Consider the following 27,513-nt stretch of genomic DNA (forward strand, 5'->3'; position numbering starts at 1 on the left):
AGTCAGGCCAGAATTTCTCCCTACGTACTTGTTAAAAGAAATTCTGACTTCTTCTAATTTGCAGTTTATATGTCAAAGTCTTCCAAACTAATCATTAGAACGTCTTTGTAGTGTATATTAACAAGTAAGCAGAGACTAAGGAGGCAAAAACTCCACTTCAACCACACGAGTGTTAGGAGCACACCGTAAAGAAAATGTGCAAGGGACATCTACTCTGATGTTCTACTCTGATGTGTCAATCTCCATGGGTAACATTCAGGTATCAACCAGAGAAAGAAAAGCTGAATTTCAAAGGCATGTCTGATTTTGATGAACAAAAATATGTACTCACCATCACCCATTCACTCTCTCCCTCTCTATATACACATACACATATTGTAGAAAATATTGGTCGCCTTGAATAAATTTTTTTGGGGGGTGAGCCCACGCTTGGCAATGTTCAGGGTTTACTCCTGACTCTGCACTCAGGGATTACTCCTGGCAGTGCTCAAGTGACCATATGGGATATGAGGGGTCAAACCCAGGTCAGCCGTGCGCAGGGAATCTTTAAACTACTAGTTTAGGGGCCAGAGTGATAGCATATTGGTGAGAGCATTTGCCTTGCATGCAGCTGACCTGGGTTTGATCCCTGGTAGCCTACAAGATCCCTTACTAGAAGTGATTCCTAAGTACAGAACCAGAAATAATTCCTGAGCACCACCAGATGTGGCCCAAAAACCAAAACCAAAACCAACAGCCTACTCATTTAGTCTCAATTTATTTCTGCTCCAAATAAAAGTATCGAGCTAGTCCCGGTGAACATTAGTGAGAGCAACACCTCCTAGTCCTCACCGAAGAGCTTCCGAGGACAGACGATGCTGAGAACAGAAGCGTGCAGGGAGCCCAGCAGCCTGTCCCCCAGAAGTGCCCTCCTTTGGTCCCACAAACACTGACTCATTCAGTACAAGTTTATTGAGCACCCACTCAATGTGCGAGACATCGAACTAGGTGCTACGGTTTGGAAGTGACAAACTGCTAGTATCTGAATCTGAGCTAGTCCTTGATGATGACTGTAACCCAAGAGAGGCACAACTCCCAAGTGCTCCTTTTGAAAGCCGAGAGCTTGGGTCAGTGAGGTCTGCTTTCTGTCCTGTCAGCCTTCCTCACATCACTCAGAGTCGAAACAAATAAGGCACGTAAAAAAAAAAAAAAAAAAAAAAAATCCCCCCTTTAATTGACCAAAGTAAAGCCATGACATTTCATTTGGTGACCTGCTCAGTATTATAAAAAAAAAATCATTCCGTTTGGCCCAGCCCATAATGCCCAGAGCAATAAAACAAACAAAAAACCAAAATACAAATTTCTGGACAATCCTAATCCCATCATGCTGCTCTTGGAAACTGCATACTTCAAAAAACATCTTTAGCGTCCTCCATGTGACGCACTCAGTGCCGAGTGGAGCTGGATGTGCCATTTATGTCCTGGACAGGCCTCGATTATCCAAGTCCTTTACCTGTAACACAAAGAGATGGGGGTCGGAATTCGGTGAGATCGGGCCTAATCCAGAGTTTCCCCACTAAGCTGACTCACCCAGGACTCTGCTGCCTGGTCTAGCCTCACACCTAAACGAGCATGGGTGAGAGACTTGCTCCTCTGTGCTGAGCATCTCTAATCTATCGAAGGAACTTTTAATGGGAAAGTATGTGTATGACGATGCCTGCACCAGAAAAATCTCAGCTGGAGAGAAGAATTCACCACTTAAGAGACAAACACATGGGGCCGGAGAGATAGCGCATGGAGGTGAGGCGTTTGCCTTTCATGCAGAAGGTCGGTGGTTCGAATTCCAGCATCCCATATGGTCCCCTGAGCCTGCCAGGAGCGATTTCTGAGCGTAGAGTCAGGAGGAACCCCTGAGCGCAGCCGGGTGTGACCCAAAAACCAAAAAAAAAGAAAAGAAAAAAAAAAAAGAGACAAACACACATGTTCCTACCCTTCTCCATCTAGACTCCACTAATCACAAAAAGAGATTAAGTCTGACCTGCCCAAACTGGGGGTAAAAAATGACACTGTAACCTACAGCCAGAATGACAGTGCACTTGTATGTCTTCTTTCTAATAAGATGTAAAGGGCCAGAGTGATAGCATAGCGGGTAGGGCATTTGCCTTAAATGCAGCCAACCCATGTTCGATCCCTGGCATCCCATCTGTTCCCCAAGCCTGCCAGGATTAACTGAGCTGGAACCAGGAGTAATCCCTGAACAAGACAGGTGCCCCCCCTCCCAAAATTCATAGGGAGCTCCCAGCCCTATTTCAGACACCTGAAGCGCTCCTTCTTGAGACCTGACTTCCAGGTTTCTGGGCAGACTTAGGGATGGGGGGCTGGGGGCAACATGGCTCACCTTGTATATCCTTACTAGCCAGTGCTCTGTGGTGTAGGCTTCCTCCAGGACATCGAGCTCAAAGTCTTTATTCCCAATCTCAGCATTCCGGACTCGGTCAAAGCCCGGGGGTCGCTCTAGAAAAAAGTAAAAGAAATAAACACATGCGTATTCTGCCTGTACCCATGCATGTCCCATGACTGTGCCAGGTTCCCAAGGAAACAACGAGACCATCATGCAACAATCTACTAAATAAATGTATGGTTATTCCGGCCAACAGTTTATCCAGAGTAAGCCACACAGAAAAGGACAGCGGGCAGCAAGGGAAAATATATGTCCCTTTAACCAAGTCCTCTGCAAGATGAGGCCAGCAGTTTGTGGAACTAACCCCTCTGGAGGGGGGCTGATACCCAGGCAGCCCTCTTCTAAAGATTACCTCCTAGTGCTCTCTAATGCACAAGATTCTGTTTGTTTGTTTTGTTTTTTCCATCACGCCCGGCAGCGTTCAGGGGTTCCTCCTGGCTCTACGCTCAGACATCGCTCCTGGCAGGCTCGGGGGACCATATAGGATGCCGGGATTCAAACCGCCATCCTTCTGCATGCGAGGCAAACGCCCTACCTCCATGCTATCTCTCCAGCCCCATGGACAGATTCTTGCAGCAATCAGAAAAGAACCCACGGAAAATCAGAGACCTGCCTCTACTCCAGGAACTGGCCCCATCTCACCAATATTCTCCCTCCTCCCCGACACTCTTCTACTTCTAGCCATTCCTTCCTCCAGTTATCTGTAAGTGACAGGTGACAGAAAGGTTACAAGAACCCGGAGCCAGACTGCTTGAGCTTAACCTGAGAGATGCTAGTTCCATGACATTGAACAGGTAGACAAGCCATTCATAACCTCCATCTTCGTAGGCACACTTAAAGGGGAAGTTACACGGAGTTAACAGTCACAGCACAAGGCACCGAGTGCAGCGTCCCAAGCTGCAGAATCACTCACTGGCCTCCGTGTAGACCTGCCCGAAGCGGTAGTAGCACATCTTGTACATGAGGCAGTTGAGCAGCACCGGGGAACCTTCTCGGTCCACGCGGAACTCCCCAGTGGGCGTGTAATAGTCGTGCTCCTTGATATGTTTGCCCGTGTCTGTGCTCCCTCCGATCCGCACCATCCACAGGAACTTGTTGATATCTAGGGGGAAACCATTTTTTTTTAAACAATGGCATTCCAATGCCCCATAGAATCTGCATTATCAGTAATGGTGTTCTGAATTTCATGACCACCTCATTGGTTTGATGCTGTCATCCCTATAGGAACACCACAATTTAACAGAATGACAGCTAACATGAGCTTACTAAGCCTTCTCCCATTTCACTAATGACTTCATTGGAGACAAAATAATTTTCACAAATGTGCTACTGTACGTTTTCTTTTTTTTCTAAACTTTCTTCTCTTCCTTTTTTTAATTTTTTTTTTTTATTATTTGTTTTTAAATAACTTTGCTCAGGCCGGAGAGATAGCACAGCGGTAGCGCGTTTGCCTTGCAAGCACTGACCCAGGACCAATGGTGGTTTGAATCCCAGCATCCCATATGGTCCCCTGTGCCTGCCAGGAGTGATTTCTGAGCAGAGAGCCAGGAGTAACACCTGAGTGTTGCCGGGTGTGACCCAAAAAACAAAATAAATAAATAAATAAAATAAATCTTTGCTCTCACCTGGAAACAAATGTATTATGGTCAACTATGTGATGCATTTTCTTTAAGTAAAGTAAAAAAGTAAATAAACTACAGCATTTCAACAACTACTGGAACAAAATGGCTGAATAAAGCAGTCAATATTCCTTTCCTTTCTTTTCTGTTTTGGGGTCACTCAAGGAGGTGCTTGGGGGAGCATGTGGTACTGAAGACCAAACCTGGATTTTCCACTTGTAAAGCCCTTAATTTCTCCATTTTTCCAGCCCCCAACACTCTTTGTTTGCTATCTAATACTGGCAATTCCAGGTGGGAGATTAAGGAAAGAAGGTTCAGAGAGAGCTCAGAGGCAGAGCACCTGCCTGACATAAAGGCTGTGGGGCTGACCCCTGGCACTGCCCCCACATGTACAGAGCAAGGTCCTGTCTGGCAGTGCTATTTGGGATTCCCCACATGAGGACAAAGTGTACGGTTTCATTGCACAATAAGTGTCAATTCCAAGTAGCACAACAAAAAGGGAAGGGGAATTCAAAACATAGTACTAAACTAAAATATAAATGCAGCCCCAGGGAGATGGCTCAAATGGTGAATGTTCATGCTTTAATGCAGATCTGGGTTCAATCCTTGCTGGGCAGCACCACACTGATCATCAGAAGCAACCCTCCCAAGCACCAGGCCAAGCATAGGACCCGGCCAACAAAAGTATAATGCAGGCAAAGGGCTTCAATAGTCATGTTTCCAATAGCTGCATAATGAACAGGATACAAATAGCAGGAACACTAGAGAGTGCGCGGAGCTGGCTGGTGGGTCCATGAAAAGATGTTCTGTACTACAGTGATTAAACTCGCATTATCTCTGAGCGTTGCCTGCATTTAAGGCCACTAACTGAGACTGGAAAAGTTCTTATGTGTCTAATGGGCCTCGTGATGACTTTATTATGAGGAATAAGTGCCTCCACCTGCATGAGAGCCTGGGGTATATTCTACCTGGGGGTATGTCACAAAGGGCTGCGTCGCAAGGCATAAGGCATATCTATCCCAGCTCCACATGGTCCCCCAAATCCACCAGGCACAGTTACAGCGGCACTGTGCCCAGGCAGCACCCCATCACAGGGCTCCATATTTCAACTCCCATCTTCAGGCCAAGAGCTGCTGGGAATGACCCCTGGGCTCCCTGAGCATTGCACAAGCCAAATAAAGAAACAAGTGACATCAGAGGCTGAGACATTCTTGGGAGATGAGAGGAATAGTTCTAGGACACTAGTAATATTCTATTTCTTCATTTGGTTTTTCTTGAGAAAAGTCAAACTATTCACTTTCTATGGCTACATTGAAAAATAACTCCAACTTTTATTTTTGGGCCACACCGGTGGTGTTCAGGGGTTATACTTGGCAGGTTCAGGGGATAATATGGGATATCAGGGATTGAACCCAGGTTGGCTGCATGCATGGCAAATGCCCTACCCACTATATAATCACTCTGGCCACTCTTCTTTTTTCATTTTTGCCCTGGTGGTGCTCAGGAGTTACTCCTTGACTTTTCACTTAGGGATCACTTCTTATTTTTTTCGTTTGCTTTTTGGGCCACACTCAGTGACACTCAGGGGTTACTCTTGACTATGTACTCAGATACCACTCCTGGCTTTGGGGAACCATATGGGAAACTGGGGTTCAAACCCAGGTCTGTCCTGGGACAATGGAGTGCAAGGCAAACACCCTACCACTACACTACCGCTCCGGCCCAAGAATCACTTCTAGAGTGTACAGAATAAAAGCCAATTTGGCCATGTGCAAGGTAAGCTCACCACCCACCCCCACCATGTATCTCTGAGCCCCAACTCCAACTTTTAAAAACTGTCTCATCGATGGGGCAGGAGACAGTCTATACAGCTTGTGCCTTGAGGGTGCTATTTGGGAAATATCTACCTTTACCCCAAAATGAGAAAGAACCCAGTACATTACCGTCAGAGGAATACCCAGTCAGGCCTCCAAAAATGACCAGCACATAGCTGACGTCCAGCTCCCTCATGATCTCATAGGCTTTCTCTTCTGTGGATGCCATTGCCTAAAAATTCCAGGCACATTTCTCAGATTCTGTAAGATCGTCCATCTAGATACATTTCCCACCCAGAGCCTGACACAAGGCGGGGATGAGCTGTCACCTCACCTGTCCCACACGAGAGATGTGAGTGTTATTCCATGTGTTATTGTCCACTAAAATGGTTCGGTTCGCCATAGCTGTGATTTGGTAGCCGTAATCCCACCATGACATTACTTTTGAGTCCTGAAGGAACAGGCAACAGAAATAACAAGCTGTTTTGTTTTGTTTTATTTTTTGTTTATGGGCCATGCTAGGAACAAAAAATGCCCCCTTTGACTCCAGCAGAACTCCCTCAAGCTTTACCTCTGGGGTGTTGTGGCGCAGCCAGTAGTAAGCTTCTCGGAAATCATCGAAGATGATCCGGCTGCCGTCCCCGCCGCGAGCCGACAGCACAATGGAGGGTGAGGAGTAGGCCTCGCTGGTCACCCATGTGGAGTGGAAGGTGTAGGTGATGAGGAAGAAAGCCATGACTAGTACCATTCCGCTGGCCACCTGAGAGAGAAACACACACACATAGAGACAGACAGATAAGAGCGAGAGCAGTGTCACGGCCACATCCCAGTTACACAGCACAGTACCATTTTTTACAATGTAGATGTGATAAACCCATAAATCCATCACCTGACTGGGTGCGTTCAACCTTGCTCTCACATTCTCTCTCACCACACAGACACAGACACACACACAGACACACACACAGACATTCTCTCTCACCACCCACATCCATACCCACACACACACCCACACACACACAGCTTCCCAATCTGAAGCCGCCTCTTAATATCACAGGATCCTCACTTCATTCTTAATAGGATAGGTCGAATCCTGTTGCTTCTTGCTCTTCTTGTCAGGCCGACTAATGTCTAGATTCTTCATGTATGTGGACAGCACCTGGGAGACACCGATGCCAGAAAGGATGCACATAACAGGCGCCAGGACAAGCATCAGTCGCACCTGAGACAGGAAGTCAGGCAAAGTATAAGCATTTCACAATAACAATTTTAATCTATTAGATTTATGACATTAATTTAGGGCACTTAACATAATTTTTCTATGAAACAGAACAGAATATATGACGTTTACAGCAGTTATTTGTTTATCAGTATCAATGTGTATGCAGTGTGTGATAAAAAATTCATCTTTTTGTTGGTGGGGAGTCCACATCCAGTAATGCTCGGGGACTACACCTGGCTCAAAACTCAGGGGCTACTCCTGGTATACTTGGGGAAACTATATTCAGTGCAGGATTTGAACCCCAATCACAGCCACAAGCAAGGCAAATGTCTTAGTCTGTACTATTTCTCTAGCCCTAAAATCCTTTTTTTAATTTTTGTTTTTGTGCCACACCTAGCAATGCTCAGGGATCACTTTTCCTGGATCAGTGCTCAGGAATTAGTCCTGGCAGTGCTTGCCAGACAACATGGAATGCCAGGGATGGAACTGAGATCAGCTTCATGCAGGCCAACCAAGTACACTACGTGCTGTACTATCTCTCCAGCCCATTACATACACTTCTTACTAATAGTTTCTAATTTCGAAAAATGGAAATCATTTTACAACAATGTACAAAAATCTCCCCTCGCCTTTAACAACCTAGCAGTCAAGACAGGAGTACCAGATCTAGCTCTTATTACCAAATATTTAAGGGAAAAAATAGGTAATCTCCCCTTTTTTTGTTTGCTTTTTGTGTTTTCTTTTGTTTTTTGTTTTTGGGTCACACCCAGCAGTGCTCAGCGATTACTCCCAGCTCTATGCTCAGAAATGGGTCCTGGCAGGCTCAGAGGACCATATGGGATGTCAGGATTCACCTACCTGCATGCTATCTCTCCGGCCCCTCCCTTTTTAAGTCACCGAGAAGGACATGTTCAGGGCCACTTTTTCTAACCTAAAACTTGTGAACCCAAGAAAGCAGGTCCGACATCCAAAACATCTGGGTCCTTCACAGAGCCCCAGCAGAGCCTCATTAGCTAATCCTTCGAATGTCCCAAGGAAAGTGTTTTGTGAGTCCCCTGACCCCAGCACAGGAGGTGGGAGGGAAGAGGGCAGAGGGCGCTGCTCACCATGACTGCTGAGAAGTACATGCTCGTCACCCCGTACATGATGATGAAGATCCGTGCATCGGACAGGTTGCTGAAGCAGTAATAGAGACCAACTACGAAAGTAAAGGGGAAACAAATGAGGGGTTGAGTGGAAGAGTCTGCATTAGATAGCTACAAGCCCACTCTCAACTCAAACAATTTTTTTTTTTTTTTTTTTGGTTTTTGGGTCACACCCGGCTGTGCTCAGGGGTTACTCCTAACTGTACACTCAGAAATCGATCCTGGCAGGCTCGGGGGACCATATGGGATGCTGGGATTCAAACCACCGTCCTTCTACGTGCAAGGCAAACACCCTGCCTCCATGCTATCTCTCTGGCCCTCAACTCCACAATTCTACTGTGAGGCATTTATCCTGAAACATAGTCACAAATGTGCAAAGACACGGACTACTTTTTTTTTTTTTTTATCATTTTGGCCATATATCACTCGGGATTCAGTGCTGCCCCCATTGGTACCCAAGGTGAACTTCCAGCAGTTGAACATACAATGCACCCTCTGAGTGGCCTTCTCAGAACACAAATACTAGAAACCACCTAAAAATATCTATGAAACAGACTGTCAATTGAAACATCGTTGTCCAAGATTCTGGGTCATTTGTCTTATCTCTGTACTTTAAAACAATCTATAAAATGATTTTTTTGTTTGTTTCCTTTTGGGGCCACATCCAGCTGTGCTTAGCACTTACTCCTGGCTTTGCACTCACCAATCACCCCAAGCAGGCTCAGAGAACCAAATAGGTGCCGGAAATCAAACCTAGGTCTGCCATATGCTAGGAAAGCGTCCTTCCACTGTAATACCATTTTAGCCTGGCAAATATTTTTCTAATAAAGGTTTCCCTAAAACAATACTAATAACAGAAATTATGACACCTTCTATTTGTTAGTTTTGCAGAGTCAGGGATTGAACCCAAGAAATCTGGACTCTTTATGACATGATAAACTATACAGGGGAGAAAATGCATGATTTCATTTTCATTCACTCAGAAGCAGAAAGACTATGCATTAAAGTGTTGACAATGGGGCCGGAGCAATAGCACAGGGGTAGACGTTTGCCTTGCACAGAGCCAACACAGGACAAACTCCAGGTCAAATCCTGGCATCCCATATAGTTCCCAAGCCTGCCAGGAGCAACTTCTGAGCACACCGCCAGGAGTAACCTGAGCACCGCTGGATGTGATTGGCCTCCCTCCAAAAAGCAACGACAATACAATAGATATATGACAAACATTGACTTTTTCTGTTGCCTATATTTTTGATAATAGACAAATTGGTTTCATAGTGAGGGAAAAATAGTGTAAATGTATTTAAAAGGAAACTCCCTGCTAGTGGCAAATTTTATACGGTATCTGGATGAGTTAAAAAGAAGCTGTGGGGCTGGAGAGATAGCATGGAGGTAAGGCATTTGCCTTTCATGCAGAAGGTCAGTGGTTCAAATCCCAGAATCCCATATGGTCCCCGTGCCTGCCAGGGGCGATTTCTGAGCATAGAGCCAGGAGTAACCCCTGAGCGCTGCCAGGTGTGACCCAAAAAACAAAAAAAAAAAAAAAAAAAAGGAAGCTATTAAGTCAAATAATGCAGCTTTGCCATCATCCATAGCTATTCTCATTCAAACGTGTGAACTATGAGATGGACTGTGGAGATATACCCCAAATCCCAAAGTAAGGTCTAAGTTACAACAAACAGATAGAAAACTTGGAGACCACTCCTGAGTTGCAAAACCTCTACTTTGTAATATATCTCTAACAATCCGAGCACAGGTTAGCTGTTCTTTGTACCGTAGGGCAAAGGGACAAATACACAGCCCCAAAAGCGCACAGCTAAGGCTGCTTCCCTTCGTGGGGATCGAACAGTGACTCTTCCACAGACCTGGGAACATGAAGACCAGAAGCTGCAGGTCAAAATAGTACGAGGACCAGGTTGTCGGCTGGTGTTCAGACACGGAAGCGATGATGGGGATGTTGTTCTTGGCATAAGAAGGATCCAACAGTGAATAGAAGCGCCCAGTCCAGGGAGATATTTTTCCTGACAGCAGAGAGGCAGAAACACTTTACAATGACTAGTGTAAATCAGCATCTAACCCTGACGAGTTAAAACTTCCTGTTTTCCCAAAATGCTACAAAATGCTGCAAGACAGGAACGGGTTTTTTGTTTAAATGCTACCAACTACTTCTGCGAAAGTCACTCCATCCTTTCTTCCAGATGTCTACTTGGAAGGGTTTCAAGCTAAATCAGCTCAAATCAAGGCCAAATTCTTAAATAAGAGCTACTCTGCACACCACCTCCAGCCCAGCACTGCTACGAATTAACCAATAAACACAGAGCGAAATCAAATTTGCCTCTGCAGAGTGGAGGTGAAAAAATAAATGTAGGAGGATAAAAAATTGCTGCCACTGACCCACAACCCAAATAGTCACATCTGAGTGCATTTGTGATCAGATAACCGTGTGACATAGGTTAAGCATGGCAGGGAATGTGGCATTAGGGGAAAACAGGAGAAGATTGAAAATCGATGAGTAGCTAAAGAAACTGGTACAGGGCCCGGAGAGATAGCACAGCGGTGTTTGCCTTGCAAGTAGCCGATCCAGGACCTAAGGTGGTTGGTTCGAATCCCAGTGTCCCATATGGTCCCCCATGCCTGCCAGGAGCTATTTCTGAGCAGACAGCCAGGAGTAACCCCTGAGCAACGCCGGGTGTGGCCCAAAAACCAAAAAAAAAAAAAAAAAGAAAGAAACTGGTACAGCCATAAAATAGAATACTATGCAGCTGATAGGAAAAATGAAGTCACTTATGCTGAGTGGCAAAAGTCAGAGGGGGAGGGACAGAGAATGATGTGGAATGTTAAAAAACAAAACCAGGGGACCGGAGAGATAGCATGGAGGTATTTGCCTTGCATTTGCCTTGCATGCAGAAGAATGGTGGTTCAAATCCTGGCATTCCATATGGTCCCCCGAGCCTGCCAGGAGCGATTTCTGAGCATAGAGCCAGGATAACCCCTGAGCGCTGCTGGGTGTGACCCAAAAAACAAAAACCAAAAAAAAAAGGGGGGGGGGGGCCCGGAGAGATAGCACGGAGGTAAGGCGTTTGCCTTGCATGCAGAAGGATGGTGGCTCGAATCCCGGCATCCCATATGGTCCTCTGAGCCTGCCAGGAGCCATTTCTGAGCACAGAATCAGGATTAACCCCTGAGCACTGCCGGGTGACCCAAAAAGAAAAAAGAAAAAGGAAACAAAACCAAACCATAGGGTGACAATAATGCCCAAAGACAATAGAAGGGAGGGCTAGGAGGATGGGTCATGGTAGGAAGCTCACCACAATGGGAAGGAGGAGGACGGTTAGGTCAGAAAACGGACTACTATGACAATGATAGTGGGAAATAATTAAAAACAAGAACTGGGTGCTAAAAGGAAAAAAACGATAGGCATGATACCCTTTCAGTAACAGTCCTGCAAAGCAAAGTGCCTAAAGGGTAAAGGGGGTGTCTGCCATAGAGGAAGGCTGGTGATGGGGGGGGAGGGGATTTGAGGGAAACTGGGTATATTGCTGGCACGACAGGTATTAGAACAATATATGACTAACAATCTGTGGTATAAGTCTGTGGTACAACCACTCTGTATCTCACAGTGATTCCATTTAAAAACTAATTTTTAAATGAGATATATATGACTGGAAAGATAGTAAAGTAGGGCGCTTGCTATGCACATGATGACTGATCTAAGTTTGATTCCCCAGCATCCCATAATGTCCCCCAGGCCCACCAGCGTAAACACTGAGCATGCCAGGTATGCTCAGCAACAAAAAAGGAAGAAGCGTCAGGTAAAATAGCAGATGTGACTCTCATGAAACTAAGATTCATTTCTGCTGAGTACTGGGCACCGAGAAGATTGTGTGTGAAACTGAATTACGGAGAAACTGTAAGAGAAACAGAGAAGGCCTTTGGTGCTGGGAAAGAGCCTGCGCTCAGGGTGTTGTTCCATCCAATGACCCCCACCTGCATGTTGACCCAAAGGGGAATGCTACCTGTCAGCATGAGGAGTGTTCCCACAGTGAGGAGCACGAAGCCCACCAGCGAGATGACACTCCGGAAAAGCACTTCGAACTGCTGCGGGTTCAACTTGCTGCGCAGATAATCCACAAAGGAGTGGATCTGGCACAGTCCGAATACCCCGAAGGCGGCCATGTGCTCCGACGAAAGGACGGGCTGTGGGCGAGAGCAGGCATGTGACACGGCAGCAGGGAAGCTGGGGACCCCACCGCCCCAACCTCATGAGACCCCAGGTGCAAGTGACTTCTAAGTCCACCAAGGAACCAGGAGGACCCTGAGGAAGGACCCGGAGACAGAGCATGGGAGAGAAAACATTCTCATGATGGTCAAAGCCATCATCATACCTCTGGCCTCTGCTCAGGCTATTTTAATGGTCTGGGTTGCAGATTTCTCAACGTCCCAAAATTTCCACTCAAATTCTCTTTGTTCAAGACCCAGCTAAAATACCATTTCCCCCTACTCTGCAGAGAGGAGACGCTTTCCAGCCCCTCTGTATTTTCTGGCACTTGCCTAAATTCCTCCTTAGACCAATGGACTGAAACTCTAGATGGAAAGCATTACCAAGGGAGTGGCAGAGACAGGGACAGAGATATTAAGACACACTGCTGGGGCGAGAGCAATAGCACAGTAGGGAGAGTATTTGCCTTGCACATGGCCAACCTGGGTTTGATCCCTGACATCTCGTATGGCCCCCCCAAGTCCGCCAGGAGTAATTTCTAAGTGCAAAACGAGGAGTAAGCCAGGTGTGTCCCCCACCCCAATTAAATAAAAGACACAACTGATGAGTCAATCCAAGAATTACTAATTACGAGGGTCTGTTCTGGGGCTCCACCTTTTCTAGCAAGTATCTAAATTCTGCCGCTTCTAGAACTGTATTTCCAGAAACCATCTATAGTTAACTGCATTTCTTTACCCCCAATTAAACAAGGCTGAAGTTTTGTCTCAAAGACAAAAACACCAGGGTTTTTTTTTGTTGTTGTTTGTTTTTTTTGGCCACACCTGGTGATGCTCAGGAGTTACTCCTGGCTATGCACTCAGAAATCGCTCCTGGCTTGGGGGACCGTATGAGATGCCAGGGGATCGAACTGTAGTCTGTCCTAGGCTAGCACACACAAGGCAGATGCCTTACGGCTGTGCCACTGCTCCAGCCCCACAGCCATTGTTATTTTGCTCAGGGCTGGTGGGACACTGGCCAAGCAGGGGCAGGTGGTCAGTGAGGGGTCACTTGGCCCCTATAGACAGGGCACCCAGGAGCCCTGGTGTTGAGGGTGCAGCTTTGAGATGAACAGGGTGTGTCCTTGGGCATGACCAGCCCAACAGGCCTAGTTCCCAACCAAGCTAGGTGCTTCGTTGCATAGTGCTCCAGGGCCAGAACCACAGCTCCACAGATGCATGCAGTGTCTGGAGCTGACCCATAGGGTTCAGAGGTGGGTGAAGACGGGACCCCTCAGCCATGATCATGAGTGAGCACCTCCACACCTCTGCCGGAAGCATCTGGCCACCCAGCAGCTAGCTCAAGGGAAAAGACACTGCCTCCAGTCTGGGTGGGGTGATGGCAGGAAAGCCTGGAGGATGCGCAGGGAACACAGCGAAGCATCAGGGAGGGCCGTGCCCCACCACGCCTCCATTTGAGCAGAAGGAGCAGAACCCCTCAGATCCCCGGGTGTCAAAGGTCCCGGAGAGCACTGTGTCCTCATACGACATCAGAGCCCAGTGCTGGACATCACAGGGGCAAAAACCCTCAATTTTTACTTTGAAATTTTATCAGCAAAAGAAGAGACAGGCAGTGGGTAGGGTGCTTGCTCACACTCACCTAACCTGGATTCGATGCTGACAACTCATATGGTTCCCACAGGTCTACAAGGAGTAATTCCTGATTTATTTATTTATTTATTTATTTATTTATTTATTTATTTATTTTGGTTTTGGGGTCACACCTGGCGGCGCTCAGGGTTACTTCTGGCTCTGTGCTCAGAAGTTGGTCCTGGCAGGCACAGGGGACCATATGGGTTGGTGATTCGAATCAGCTGCATGCAAAGCAAATGCCCTCCCACTGTGCTCTCTCTCCAGCCCCAGGAGTGATCCCTGAATGCAGAGTCAAGAGGAAGCCCTGAACAATATGAGTTGTTATCAACCCCCTATACCACTCCTCCATCCGCCAAAAACTTTACCAGCATATTGTATATTGAGGTGACCAGTAAAGGGTTCCCACTTCAATATGCATTTCACAAGACAACCAAACATGCCACAACTCTCAATCTGAAGGTCTCATGTACTGGAAAGCATGTACTTTGTGCTTGGCTTCCTTGAGGACTTATACTTGGGCTCCCCCGAGATGATCTCAGAGATTATTGCCATGAACTGCTCGTCAGCAGTGAAAAGGGCTGCAAAGAAGAACTCTGATCACTCAAAGACTTCATAAGCGAAATTCTTTGGCCTGAGCTAACAAAAGCCATTTAGACCAAGAACTGTGACAAAGTCTTCTTCTCTGTCTCCAAATCCAAGGGAAAGAAATCTCTTGGACTGTGCTATACCCTGGGAAAGCTGTGGGCTCACCTGGAACCCCACGAAGGAGATCTGCATGGAGAGGATGGTGCCCAGGCAGTACACGGTACAGTAGGCCACGTAGATACGATGCGAGAAGCGGCCTGTGAGCATCAACACCAGCACGTGGAGCGGGATCAAGTTGATCAGAAAGACGTAACCTCCCCAGGAGGAGACCTGTGACCCGTTGAGAAAGGACACAGGTTACTGACATTATACTGTAGAGTATAAAAGTGAGATCTTTAATAAAAGCTTTTCTTGGGCCTGGACGATAGCATAGAGGTAAGGCATTTGCACCGACCCTTGTTCAAATCCCAGCATTCCATATGGTTCCCTGAGCCTGCCAGGAGTGACTTCTGAGCACTGAGCACAGGAGTAACTCCTGAGTGTCATCAGGTGTGACCTAAGAACCAAAAAAATCCAACAACAAAACTTCTCTTTAAGGAGCTAGAAGCTTTAGTAGACTGGCTTAAAATGTCTTAATAATGAACTTTAGAGCCAGAGTGATAGCACAGAGAGGAGGGGGTCTGCATTGTATACAGCTAACCCAAGTTCCATCCCTGGGATCCCATGTAGTCTGAGCAGTACCAGAGTGATTCCTGAGTATAGAACCAAGAGCAAGACTTGAGCACCACTGGTATAGCTAAAGACAAAAACAAACAACAACAACAAAATGACCTTTAAGTAGGGAAGGTACAGCCTCGACTGTGACTCAACACTAGGCTCCCCAATAAGGCTCCACCTTCAAAACTCCTGAACACATGGGGTCGGAGAGATAGCATGGAGGTAAGGCATTTGCCTTGAATGCAAAAGGTTGGTAATTCAAATCCCGGCATCCCATATGGTCCCCCGAGCCTGCCAGGAGCGATTTCTGAGCATAGAGCCAGGAGTAACCCGAGCACTGCTGAGTGTGACCCAAAAACAAAAACAAAAACAAAAAAAAACAACCTCCTAAACATGAGGAACCCAAACGTTGAAGTCAATCTGAATCTACTGGAAAGCCAAAACAGGATTAAAAGGTGGAAGCAATTAAGGACAAAAGACTGCAGGAGAGTCAGGAGCAAGGCCTTACCATATAGAAATAGGCGAGGGCACACTTGGCAGCCCAGTAGATGGAACCGGTCTTGACTGCTTTGATCCACATGTAGTAGGTGAGCAGCATACAGAAGATGGCGATGCCTGCAGGACAGAAGAAATGGAGGTGAGCAAAGGAAACGGAGGCAAGTGAAAGGCCATGCTAGCTTCTGTGAGAACGTTACTCTGGAACATACTGGCCAGACTGGAGCTCAGACTTACGACTACACAAATTATCTGCCTACTATTGCTTATTTTAATCGACCAATAGTCATCTTACTTTATAGGTTATGGGCCCATCACAATTTTATTCATTATCTATCTCTACAATTGTGCATCTAGCACTATTTTCCCAACACCACTGAGTGTGGGCCAAAGAGTCAATAAATTTGTTTGTTTTGGTTTTTGGGCCACACCCGGTGACACTCAGGGATTACTCCTGGCTCTGCTCTCAGAAATCACTCCTGCAAGGCTTGGGGGACCATATGGGGTGCCAGGGATCAAACCCAGATCAGTCCTAGGTCAGCCACGGGCAAGGCAAATGCCCTGCCGCTGTGTTATCGCTCCAGCCCAAGATGAGTCAATAAGTAATCATAATAAGCACAACCACTTCTCCTATTTAGGAATATGAAGTGAATAATCACAGTTTGAAAACAATAGTATTATGCAAAACTAAATGGACTTTCATAAGTGCAAAGATAAATTGAAAAGCCCGTATGAAAATGAAAGGTTCCAAAAAAATATAACCTTAATAAGGAGGTTCTAAAAAAAAAAAAAAAAAAAAAGGTTCTTTCCTGCCCCTTTGAACCTCCTTATCTACACACGTATCAGTTTTATTTTCTCCAAACAAGAGATTTAGGGCTGGAGAGATAGGACTATGGGTAAATTGCCTTGCATGCAGCCAATCAGGGTTCTCTCCCAGGCACCCCAAATGGTCCCAAGCCCTGATAAGAGTAATCTCTGAGCATAGAGACAGGAGAAAGTCCTAAGCACTGCTGAGTATGCTCCCCAAAATAATCAGATCTGAATTCAGATTCTACTGTACTTCATGAAGCAATGCTTAAGAATGAAGTAAACAAAAAAAGAATGAAGTAAACATTCATTTTTCCCTTTTTATTTGGGGGGAAAAAAAATCACACCAAGAAGTGCTTGTGGCCTGTTAGGAGTAGCTCCTGATAGCATTCAGGAGACCATGCAACATCGGGGATCAAACCTGGGATGTTCCCATGCAGAGCCTCTCTAGCCCCAAGCTCTCTCCCTGGTCCCTCTGCGGCATCCTCCGAGGAGTTACCTTCATTATCGTATGAGCCAGCCACAGAACGAGAGATATAGCCAGGAACTATTGCAATCATGGCGGCAGCCAGAAGTCCAGCCCCTGCATCCTGTAAGAAAAGAAGAGGTGAGGGGGCGTCAGTACCACCCAGCAAGGAGAGGAGGGCCCACTAGTCCATCCTGTCCATAATGAGCCTAGCGAACAGTCCAACACTTTCCAGCAAGCATGTGATGCTAATTGCTGTGGCACCAATCAGCTTTTAACTTCATCACCCATCCTCAGTGATGCCACATCTGAGACCTAGCACACACAAAGATGCTGCACACACACACACACACACACATCAGACGGGTTGTCAGACACCAGACTTGGCCTTGGGACAGGATGTGCAAGAACCTGGTATTTGTACCTGAAATGCCACTGGACATCGGGCACATCTCTAAGAACTATGCAGGGACATTCAGAGAAGGGACATTGTTGTTTGAACTAAAAAACTGACCAAGACAAATGATAATCGAGCTGCACCAGAGAAGCCAGGAGCATAGGAAAGAGAGCCCCACCCCGAAAGAGCAAAGATCCAGAAAAAGAGCCACTTTAGAATGCAGGGCAGCAGGAGGCCAGTGAAAAGGCTCTGCACTAAACTCATGTCACTTGAGCCCTTGACTCATCACTTGCCTGACATCTGGCTACGATCTAAGAATAATCTCTGGGGACCCTGTGTCAGCAACAGAAACATCTAGCAAGAGTCAGAATCATGGAGTCTGGCGAAAGCCAAATAGATCAAGGCTTCTTAACTGATAAAGCAACAGTAATCATTGCTAAAGGTCCATTTTCAGAAGAGGAACAAACCACTTTAGAACACTTGCTAGTTCTTGTTCTCTCTGAGACTGGAATTCTTCATTTTGCATTTTAATATTTCCTTTCTTCCTTATGAAGCCATTTGCAACAGACTTCCAAATGTTCTCTTCTAAGACACAACTGTCAGTAAAAAGAGACCCCATATTCAGGGGAGGGGCTGAAACGCATCTAATAGTTCCATCCTCCAAAGCTGTGTTTGGCTTCTGGTTTCCCACCAAATAAGGCTCAGTGCCCACTCTTTAGCAGCTATCAGACACTAGAAAGGTTCCACAACACTCGTTTCCCTCCCCACCCCCGAGCCTCCTGTCACCCCACACCCTTCACCTTGAGCTCTTTGGTGAGGTGGTACGTGACGATGGTGGTGAAAGAAGAGAAGAGAGGGGCGAGGAACACACAGACATTCCGAATGTCGATGGTGATGTGGAGAAAATGGAGGACATGGTAGATCGCAGCAGAGGTGATCATTAATCCTGTAACAGGAAGGAGAAACTCCATTAGGTTATGAGCATGAGACAAAGAACTTAAGAGAACAGCAAACCCAAGGGTCAAGAGGGTGACAAAGCAGGCTCTAACAGAAATACCAGAAGTACCAGGTAAATTGTCACAGACAACTACTGAAATGTTCATACTACAGAGCTGGGGACTGGCCTCAGTAGCAAAGCACACGGCTGATCTGCAAGGAGCCCAGGTTCCAGCCTCAGCACTGTAAAAACTAGTAAGATGTGCTCAGAAAGAAAGAAAATCCATACTACAGCAATCAGAGTCATCCGATACATTTCTCTCCTGAGGATTATATCAAGAAGTCCAACTTAAAACAAACAAACTAGCCCTCTCCACATTCTATATATGTTCTCCTCTGAATCCAATATTCACTTTCTTGGAGTGTAGAATGAACACATATTATAAGCATCACAAAATAAAAATATGAAATCAACTGTTCTAGAACCCTGTTCTTAAAAATCCTATTCCTGGGGCCGGGCGGTGGCGCTGGAGGTAAGGTGCCTACCTTGCCTGCGCTAACCTAGGACGGACCGCGGTTCGATCCCCCGGCGTCCCATATGGTCCCCCAAGAAGCCAGGAGCAACTTCTGAGCGCATAGCCAGGAGTAACCCCTGAGCCTCACAGGGTGTGGCCCAAAAACCAAAAAAAAAAAAAAAAAAAAAATCCTATTCCTCTTACCAGGGTAAATCGTTCCTCCAATAATTCGCCCCAAAGGGTACCAGGCGCGGTCATCAAACCAGTTATGGAATTTATAGAAGCCCTCTTCAGCCAGGAATCGCGTCGTCCGATAATTAAAGTACCTGGAGCAGGGAAGGAAAGATCCATCTGTGTCTCCTTCTCAGACTTGGGGACTCAGGCCTGTGTGCAGCAACTCTATTGTGACCCAGGTGATGGCACTGCAAAACTAATTTCTTCCTCTGGTCCAAGTCAGTTCAGTACTTGAGAAATCATGCCGAACACAACAATTACTGCACGATGTCCTATTCCTCGTTTCTAGCTCTGTGCTCACTCCCAAACAGCGTTGCTCTGAGCCTAAGGACCAGAGGTGCTGAGCAGGCAATTTCCCTCCAGCACAGTCAGAATTCAAGACCCAAAAGACAAGACAGTCAAGATGGGGGCATAGTCAAATGAGCCTCTTTACAAGTGACAGGAACATTTTTCTGCATTATACACGGGCCATACCAGGATTCAAATAATGAGTCACACACGAGGAGCAGGATCTGAATCCTTACCAACAGGTAACAAGGTCCACTCAGGATACCATTTAAAACTATCCTGAGAATTGGGACTGGAGCGTTGGAACAAGCGGTAAGACGTCTGTCTTGCCCATGCCAGCCTAGAACGGACTGCAATTTGGTCCCCGGTCTCCCAAGCCAGGAGCAATTTCTGACCACATAGCCAGGAGTAACCCCTGAACGTCACCAGGTGTGGCCAAAAAAACAAAACTGTCCTGAGAATGAACCCAAAAAGATAGCACAGCAGGGAGGACATGGCCATGCACAAGACTGACCCGGGTTCGATCCCTGGCACCTCAAGTAGTCCCCTGAACCCGATTCTTATTTGTCTGAGTTTTATTCATCTGTTTTGGGGACATATTTAACAAGTTCAGGGGTTACTCCTTGTTCTGTACTCAGGAAATCACCGCTGGGAGTACTCGGGGACCATATGAGGTGGTAGGGATCATAGCTGGGTTGTGCTGTCACTATAGCTGTGGAGTAATTCCTGAATGCATAGCCAATACTGAGCAATGCTGGGTGTGGCAAAACAAACAAAACAAAAAGTTAATTCTGAAGACAAAGAAAGAGTCCAAGTGATAGGGTGCAGCCTCACATATGAAAGGCCCTGGGTGGGAACTATGGAACTGTATGTTAAACCAAGTTAAGATATGAAATAATTATACACTGAAGAAACCAATCTTTAAGTCTAAGTTATTCATCCCTTCTGTTTCTCACTAAAAAATCTAGGGCAGGGGTCTCAAACTCAATTTACCTGGGGGCCGCAGGAGGCAAAGCCGGGGTGATCCTTGAGTGCAAAGTCAGTAGTAAGCCTTGAACATTGGGAGGTGTGACCCAAACAACTAAAACAAAACAAAACAAAAAAAAGATTCCACCAGGGCAGGGCCACAAAATGTTGTACGGAGGGCCGCAAATGGTCACAGGCCACGAGTTTGAGACCCCTGATCTAGGGGCAAAAAAAGACAAAAGGCACAATAAAAATGGGCTAAGTATAAGGCCAGATCTCATGCTTTGCATGGTGGATATCTAGGTCCAATCCCTAGCACCATCAGGTCCCTATGACTATCAGAGGAAGCTACCCTGGGGCAGGGACACTGTGGTGGGAGTGGCTTCCAAACACTACTAAGCACAGGTCAAACATACTAACTAATCCAAAGAAATGGAATTACTGAGGTAATAAGGACTATATGCCTTTCCGATCCATGTCCCCAACCCTACTTCCTCACTGGACAGCCACATTTTAGCAGCTCAAATAAATGTAAGCGGCAGGTGGCAGAATCTCTGTCCTGTCTGTAACTGATAAATATTACTCTGGTAAGTTGAGACAGAAGGGATGAGAGAATCAGGAAGTTCACACATGCCTGGGCTGTGGCCACTGCATAATGGTATAAAACACAATCACACACTGGGTTCCTTTCCTCAATCTGCATTGCTAACTCTGGACCACACAAGTATCCAGAGTTGTCTTCTTTTTTTGTTTGTATTTTTTGGTGTCAATACATGACAGTGTTCAAGGCTTATTCCTGGCTCTATGCTCAGGAATTACCCCTGGCAGTGCTCAAGAGAACATAAGAAATGCCAGGGATCAAATCCCATCAGCTGTGTGCAAGGCAAACACCCTACCTACTGTACTATCGCTCTGGCCCAATCATCTTTTCTTTCAAAGCTTAATTTCACTTTGATTCACTTATTTAATTCCAAGAGAAAATCAAAAAATGAAGGTAATAACTCTCTAAAATATTTGAGGGTTTTTTAACTTACATGTATAAAAAAACATGTCTGCATTCCTGAAAAGCGAATGACATTTCAATTTTGGGGAGATGAGAGAGCTCAAACCAGCAATACTTGGGTACACTCACAGCAATCCTAATGAACTGTGCGGAGCCAAGAATCGAGTTCACAGGGCTCTGCCACTGAGCCCTAAACGAACCCTAACCCAGCCCTGTCCTATGAATCTGAAAGATAGCAAGCCAAGATACTTACGGATCAAACTCATGGATGACACTTTCAAATCTGAGGACGGCAAACAGACGCGTAGAGAAAGCTGCAAAAGCCAGAAGTAACAGTTTAACAGCAATATGTGATTCAAAAGAACAGGAGCTAGGTCTTTATGTCTTCACAAATTTCTGAGTCGAGGGACCTTAGACAACAGGATAGTCCTTGCAGATGGACACTAGGCTTGAATGTTCTACTCCTTGTCTTTGCCTTCAAAAACTCTACTGCTGGGCCCGGAGAGATAGCACAGCGGCGTTTGCCTTGCAAGCAGCCGATTCAGGACCAAAGGTGGTTGGTTCGAATCCCGGTGTCCCATATGGTCCCACGTGCCTGCCAGGAGCTATTTCTGAGCAGACAGCCAGGAGTAACCCCTGAGCACCGCTGGGTGTGGCGCAAAAACCAAAAAAAAAAAAACTCTACTGCTGGGGAACAGTGGTAAGAAAGTACTATAGTCTGCAGCATTTTAGAAACATCACACGAGCTTTTTCCAAGATTTTCTCCAGCCCAACCTGAGACTGGGAGGGGAGATATGCGCAAATACACTCACACAGGATGGCTGCCATAGACAGAATGAGAAGCTTCAGAAGTGTGTCCTGCTTCTCGTAGGACAGCCGTAGAAACCCCAGCTTCGTCATCCTGACATCAATGGGTGGCCACAGATGACACGAAAATAACTGAAACAGAAAAGAGAAGAGCGGACAATGAATACCTTCTCATCATCTAATTTACCTTACATTTTATAGAGGTAGAGAGTCGTAAAGACACATGAGCAGCAAACTCCGAGATCTGAGCTAAATACCAATACCCAAGTCCTACTGGTGGTATCATCAGGCAAACAAGCTAACAGCCAGGTCAAGAAACAAGCCGCTTCCAATTCTACAAAGGAGATTAGACAGACCATCATTGTTTCCCAATCACTCACCGTTAACCGAGTCACAACACCGGCAACTGTCCCAAACAACAGGAGTAAATAAAACACATCGGACAACACAAAGAAAAGGTTTCGGGGGTGGGGGGGGGGAAGATGGTAAGAATGTGGAAAAGATGGAAATAGAGGGGGAATGAAATGGTAAGAGATCATTCAGGAAAATGGGACGTACGTGAGAAAGTAAGGAACAAATACTGAGAATAGAAGTATATCTGAATTGGCACAAATGACAGCTCCCAGATGCAGCTTCAACGGACTGACTACAAGTGTCTCTGTTTCAAATCCAAACTGAGCTGCAGGGTCCACTAAAGAGTATGACTTAGTCCTAAGAAGAAAGTAAGTCACAACTAGGTGGATCAGGGCACTTTAGGGCCCATGAACTACTGCAACTCATGCTCAACTCTGAATCCAATTCCAATCAGTTCCCTCAACGCCTCTCAGTCATTGACAATGATTCCACGGTTCCATAACTCATAGAACCAGATAATCATCTGGAAGAAAAATAAAAATTTCCTACTGAAATAGGAAAAGCTTGGTAGTAGAAGGGTGGAGGGAGCTTAAAATAGACTGTTGAGGAGAGTAGTCTATAAACTGTTTTGCAATGATGATGATTCCACGGACAGACTTACGAACTCTAATGGATCATAAGAGGATGGCTCTAGAAGACAGCATCAAACCCTATGTAAGCTCTTATACCACCAGCCTGTGAAGGGCCAAGTGATAAATTACAGGTAACATTTTTCAAGCCTGCAGGCGGAAAAAAAAAAAAAACCTGCCTCTCTACTTATCTTGGTCCTATTACTGGAGGGAGGAAGAGAAAAATATATAATTATAGTCCCAATGGAAATCCCTACCATGCAATCAGAAATAAACACCTAATTCCAGGAAAGCCAATATTTGCCACATCCCCGGGGGGGGGGGGGGAGGAGGGGTTTGACAAGATTTTTGGAACAAGATTTTCTGAAACAGAAAAATACTTATCAACAGCACATTGCTACGGATCAAATATAGGGGGGAAAAAAGGGAGAAAAAAAGCAGAACAACAAGTGCTGGTGTTCTGCTGCAAAGTAAGTATAGAAACTTGTCATTTTTAGGTGGGGCCTTGAGAAAAGGAAGTCTTAGGGTGTGAGTGCAAGCCATTAACGCCCATAATGCCAAAGGCACTTTGGGGGCACTTAAGTACCAGCTCTCAACTGTGCCCAGGGGTTGCATCTTTGTCCCCCCACTTTGCCAGGTTTGAGTCTCCAAGAGGGCAGAGACCCTTCACTTGGGTTTGCCCACCCAGATCTCAGATCTGCAAGTCTCAGGTTCTACTCACCTTTTTGCAACTGCAGGACCCACCCAGAAAAGCCCCCTCCTCCCCCCAACCTGCACCCCAAAAAAGTTTCCCCCTGCAAACCTCCAATCTACCTGCAAGCTTTGCCCACCCTTGCACTTGGGGGAGGCTTTGGGCCCTTCCCACCGCAGACCTTCCAACCTTCTCCTATTTCAGGATGTCTCCAACCCAAGCCCCCTGCCCTAGGAGATGCTAGGCTCTGCCCTTCTTCATCTCCTGCACGTCTTTCAATGGCCGCCCATACAGATGTGCTGCACCTGCCAGGGACCCTCTTAGGCCTCCCCTCCCTCCCACCTGGCCGGCGTTCCTGGAGGATCCGCTCGGCTCCTTCTGCCATCCGTTCAGTGGCGCACCCAACCTTAGCAGCGGTTGAAGACCCGCCTCCCGGATCTCGCTCCTATTGGTTGGAACAGAGCCAAAAACGCCTTCGGCGGACGCTATTGGACGATAGCACTGTCTATCAGCCTCAAAGGCGGGCACTAAAAGGCAATCCGGCTCTCTGAGTGGGCTATCCTACTATCACTCGGCAGCCTGGAGGGCGGGACTATCCGCTCTCGCAGAACGCTGATTGGCTGTTGTGCTCAATGTGAGAGCGCGGAAAAGAATCGTGCTCCGGGTAGTTTGGTTGAAGGTCGAGGAGTGACGTGTCGGTCTGCGGACCGCGGAGGAGCCGCGCTGAGATGGGGAAAGGGGCGTGGCTAGGTCGACCGTCACGTGGCCGGAAGCGGAAGTGACGAAAGGAAGAAACCGGAACTAAAATTCCCTGGGATGGGGCTGGAGAGAGAGCATGGAGTAGGGCGTCGGCCTTGCATGCAGAAAGACAGGGGTTCGAATCCCTGCATCCCATATGGTCCCCCGAACCTGCCAGGAGCCATTTCTGAGCACAGAACTAGGAGTAGCCCGAGTGTCACATTGTGTGGTCCAGAAAACAAACAAAAAATAAATAAAACAAAAATTTATTTTTTGAGGTTTTTTTAAATCTTTATTTAAACACCTTGATTACAAGTATGATTGTAGTTGGGTTTCAGTCATGCAAAGAACACCCCCTTCACCAGTGCAACATTTCTATCACCAATGTCCTAGATCTCCCTCCTCCCCACCTCACCCCAACCTGTACTCTAGACAGGCTTTCTACATTCCTCATTCATTCACATTATTATGATAGTTCTCAGTGTAGTTATTTCTCTATATGCACTTTTTACTCTTTGAGGTGAGCTGTATGTGTCTTAAAGTGAATGTTTTAGTTTCCGGGTGGTAAAATTAAGTCGACTTTCAGAAGGCAAAGGAAGCATTCTTAAAGCGCCAAGTTTTTTTTTTGGGGGGGGGGTGGGTGGGGGGTCACACCCGGCGGTGCTCAGGGTTACTCCTGGCTGTCTGCTCAGAAATAGCTCCTGGCAGGTACGGGGGACCATATGGGACACCGGGATTCGAACCAACTACCTTTGGTCCTGGATCGGCTGCTTGCAAGGCAAACGCCGCTGTGCTATCTCTCCGGGCTCAAAGCACCAAGTTTTAATCTATTGCTTCACCTGTGGGTGTTTTGTACTTGCTCAGCCAAATGTGCCCTACTACCAGCCCCCCAAATAAATATTTGACTTTCAAAAGTTCAATTCTGAGCCGAAGCGATAGCACAGCAGTAGGGTATTTGCCTTGTACTTGGCTGGTGCAGGACAGAGCCAGGTTCTAAATACCAGTTCATAAAGGCCTATTTAAAAGCAAAGTGAAAGTTGGAGAGAGGACAGTGAGGTCTAAGGGTCATGCAAACTCTTGGAAACAGGATGCCTGAACCCCAAGCACAGAGCTGAGTAGCTCCAACCTTACTTCCTCCAAATCACATTAAAAAAAAGAGAGAACAGCAAAATCCTGGGGAGAACATAATGGCACAGAGAGTAATGAAGTCAGCATCTTGCTGACTTACTGGACTGAGAGGGCTTTTTGGTTTTGGTCTCCCAAGACCTTTAGATCTCTCCCTATCTTAGCAAGCTGGGCCTGTGATTCTAGTACTAAAGCCAAGGATTTGGTGCTTCTTGGATCCAGGATTCATACCCGGTTATTCAGCACCACATCCAGGGATACTCGGGGCCACTCCTGGTTCATACCCAGCAGTACAATTGGCACATCTCCTCCAGGCAAGTTCCTGCCTGGCAAGTATGGATAAACCCTGCTCAGATAATTCTGATCCACACACTTGCTAAATCAGTCTTTTTCCACCAGGGCCAGAGACACTACAGGGACAAAGGCATTTACACACAGCTGGCTCATCCCCTGCATCACATATGGTCCCAAGTGCCACCAAAGGCCACACCTGAGCAGAGTCAAGAGCAGTCCCTCAGAGTCAAGAGCAGTCCCTGAGCACTACCTGGTGTGGCCCAACCACCAAAAAAAAAAAAAGTGGGTGATGCTGCTGAGTTCCTCCCAAGAGTGAGGAACAATCCAGAGGGGTGGAAGTAGCCTCTAGTGCAACTCGGGGGTGAGGATGGGGGACAGTGTTCACTTGAGGAAACTAGACTACCAGCAGGAGCTGAGTATTTCCCTGATGAAAAGGAGCAGAAAGTCATCTGGGGGCCTCTACTCTCAATCATCAGCCAGTACTTATCCTCACACGTCTTACAGGCTTACAAAACCTTCAATTTGACATCAAAGAATAAATTACAAGGGCTGGGATGATAGCACAGAAGTAGGATGGTTGCCTGACACGTGGCCGACCTGAATCGAACCCGTGTTCGACTCCCAGTATGCCATATAGTCCCCCAAGCCTGCCAGAGATAATTTCTGAGCCCAGAGTCAGGAGTAACCTCTGAGCACCACCGGGTGTGGCCCCAAAACAACAAAAACAAAAAATGAACTACAAACTGGGGGCGGGTGGCTAAACTGATAGCCTGTTTCACTCATCCCAGTCACTGAATCCCAATGAATACCCAGTTTGGGAAAATATTAGCATTTGGACACAAATTTAAAAGATGCTCTTGGGCAGGGGTGAGGATGGAAAGGAAACCAGGGACAATGGTGGTGGGAAATGTTCATGGGTAAAGAGTGATTATACATTGTAAGAATGAAACTCTACCATGAACAACTCTGTAATCAGAGTTAAATAAAAGTAGAAAACAAAGTACCTTCTATTAGGGGCCGGGCGGTGGCACTAGAGGTAAGGTGCCTGCCTTACCTGCGCTAGCCTTGGACGGACCGCAGTTCGATCCCCCGGCATCCCATATGGTCCCCCAAGCCAGGAGCAACTTCTGAGCACATAGCCAGGAGCAACTTCTGAGCATCACCGGGTGTGGCCCAAAAACCAAAAAAAAAAAAAAAAAAAAGTACTTTCTATTAAAAAAAAAAAAAAGATGCTCTTGGTCACTCATCCCATTTCCTTCACACTATTGTAAGTCTGAGCGGGTGAGAATCCTTCCTGATCCTCCCTTGAATTGCCCAATGCTTTGCTCAAAACTTGCCAATTGGTGAATCTCCTACTCCCCACTCAGTTCTTCACTGCT

At 46.5% G+C, this 27,513-nt stretch overlaps 1 protein-coding gene and 1 non-coding gene across 2 annotated transcripts; both read right to left on the reverse strand.

Annotated features, from left to right (window-relative positions):
* Positions 1 to 1,190: 1,190 nt before the first annotated feature.
* On the reverse strand, positions 1,191 to 24,369 carry STT3A (STT3 oligosaccharyltransferase complex catalytic subunit A). Its single transcript, XM_049778555.1, has 18 exons — positions 24,320 to 24,369; positions 22,309 to 22,435; positions 21,750 to 21,810; positions 19,210 to 19,331; positions 18,355 to 18,500; positions 17,191 to 17,281; positions 15,898 to 16,004; positions 14,838 to 15,002; positions 12,257 to 12,437; positions 10,106 to 10,261; positions 8,202 to 8,293; positions 6,940 to 7,095; positions 6,445 to 6,633; positions 6,208 to 6,324; positions 6,003 to 6,105; positions 3,354 to 3,542; positions 2,378 to 2,493; positions 1,191 to 1,492 (listed from the first exon to the last, which is right to left on the reverse strand). Exons 2-18 carry the CDS (start codon positions 22,394 to 22,396, stop codon positions 1,454 to 1,456), a joined length of 2,118 nt encoding a protein of 705 aa, XP_049634512.1. The 5' UTR covers positions 22,397 to 22,435; positions 24,320 to 24,369; the 3' UTR covers positions 1,191 to 1,453.
* Positions 13,926 to 14,016, reverse strand: LOC126016730 (small nucleolar RNA SNORD88). Its single transcript, XR_007498483.1, has one exon. It is a non-coding gene; the product is annotated as a small nucleolar RNA SNORD88 (small nucleolar RNA).
* Positions 24,370 to 27,513: the final 3,144 nt, after the last annotated feature.

This window comes from Suncus etruscus, chromosome 8 (assembly GCF_024139225.1).
Source record: "Suncus etruscus isolate mSunEtr1 chromosome 8, mSunEtr1.pri.cur, whole genome shotgun sequence".
Classification (NCBI taxonomy): Eukaryota; Metazoa; Chordata; class Mammalia; order Eulipotyphla; family Soricidae; genus Suncus; species Suncus etruscus.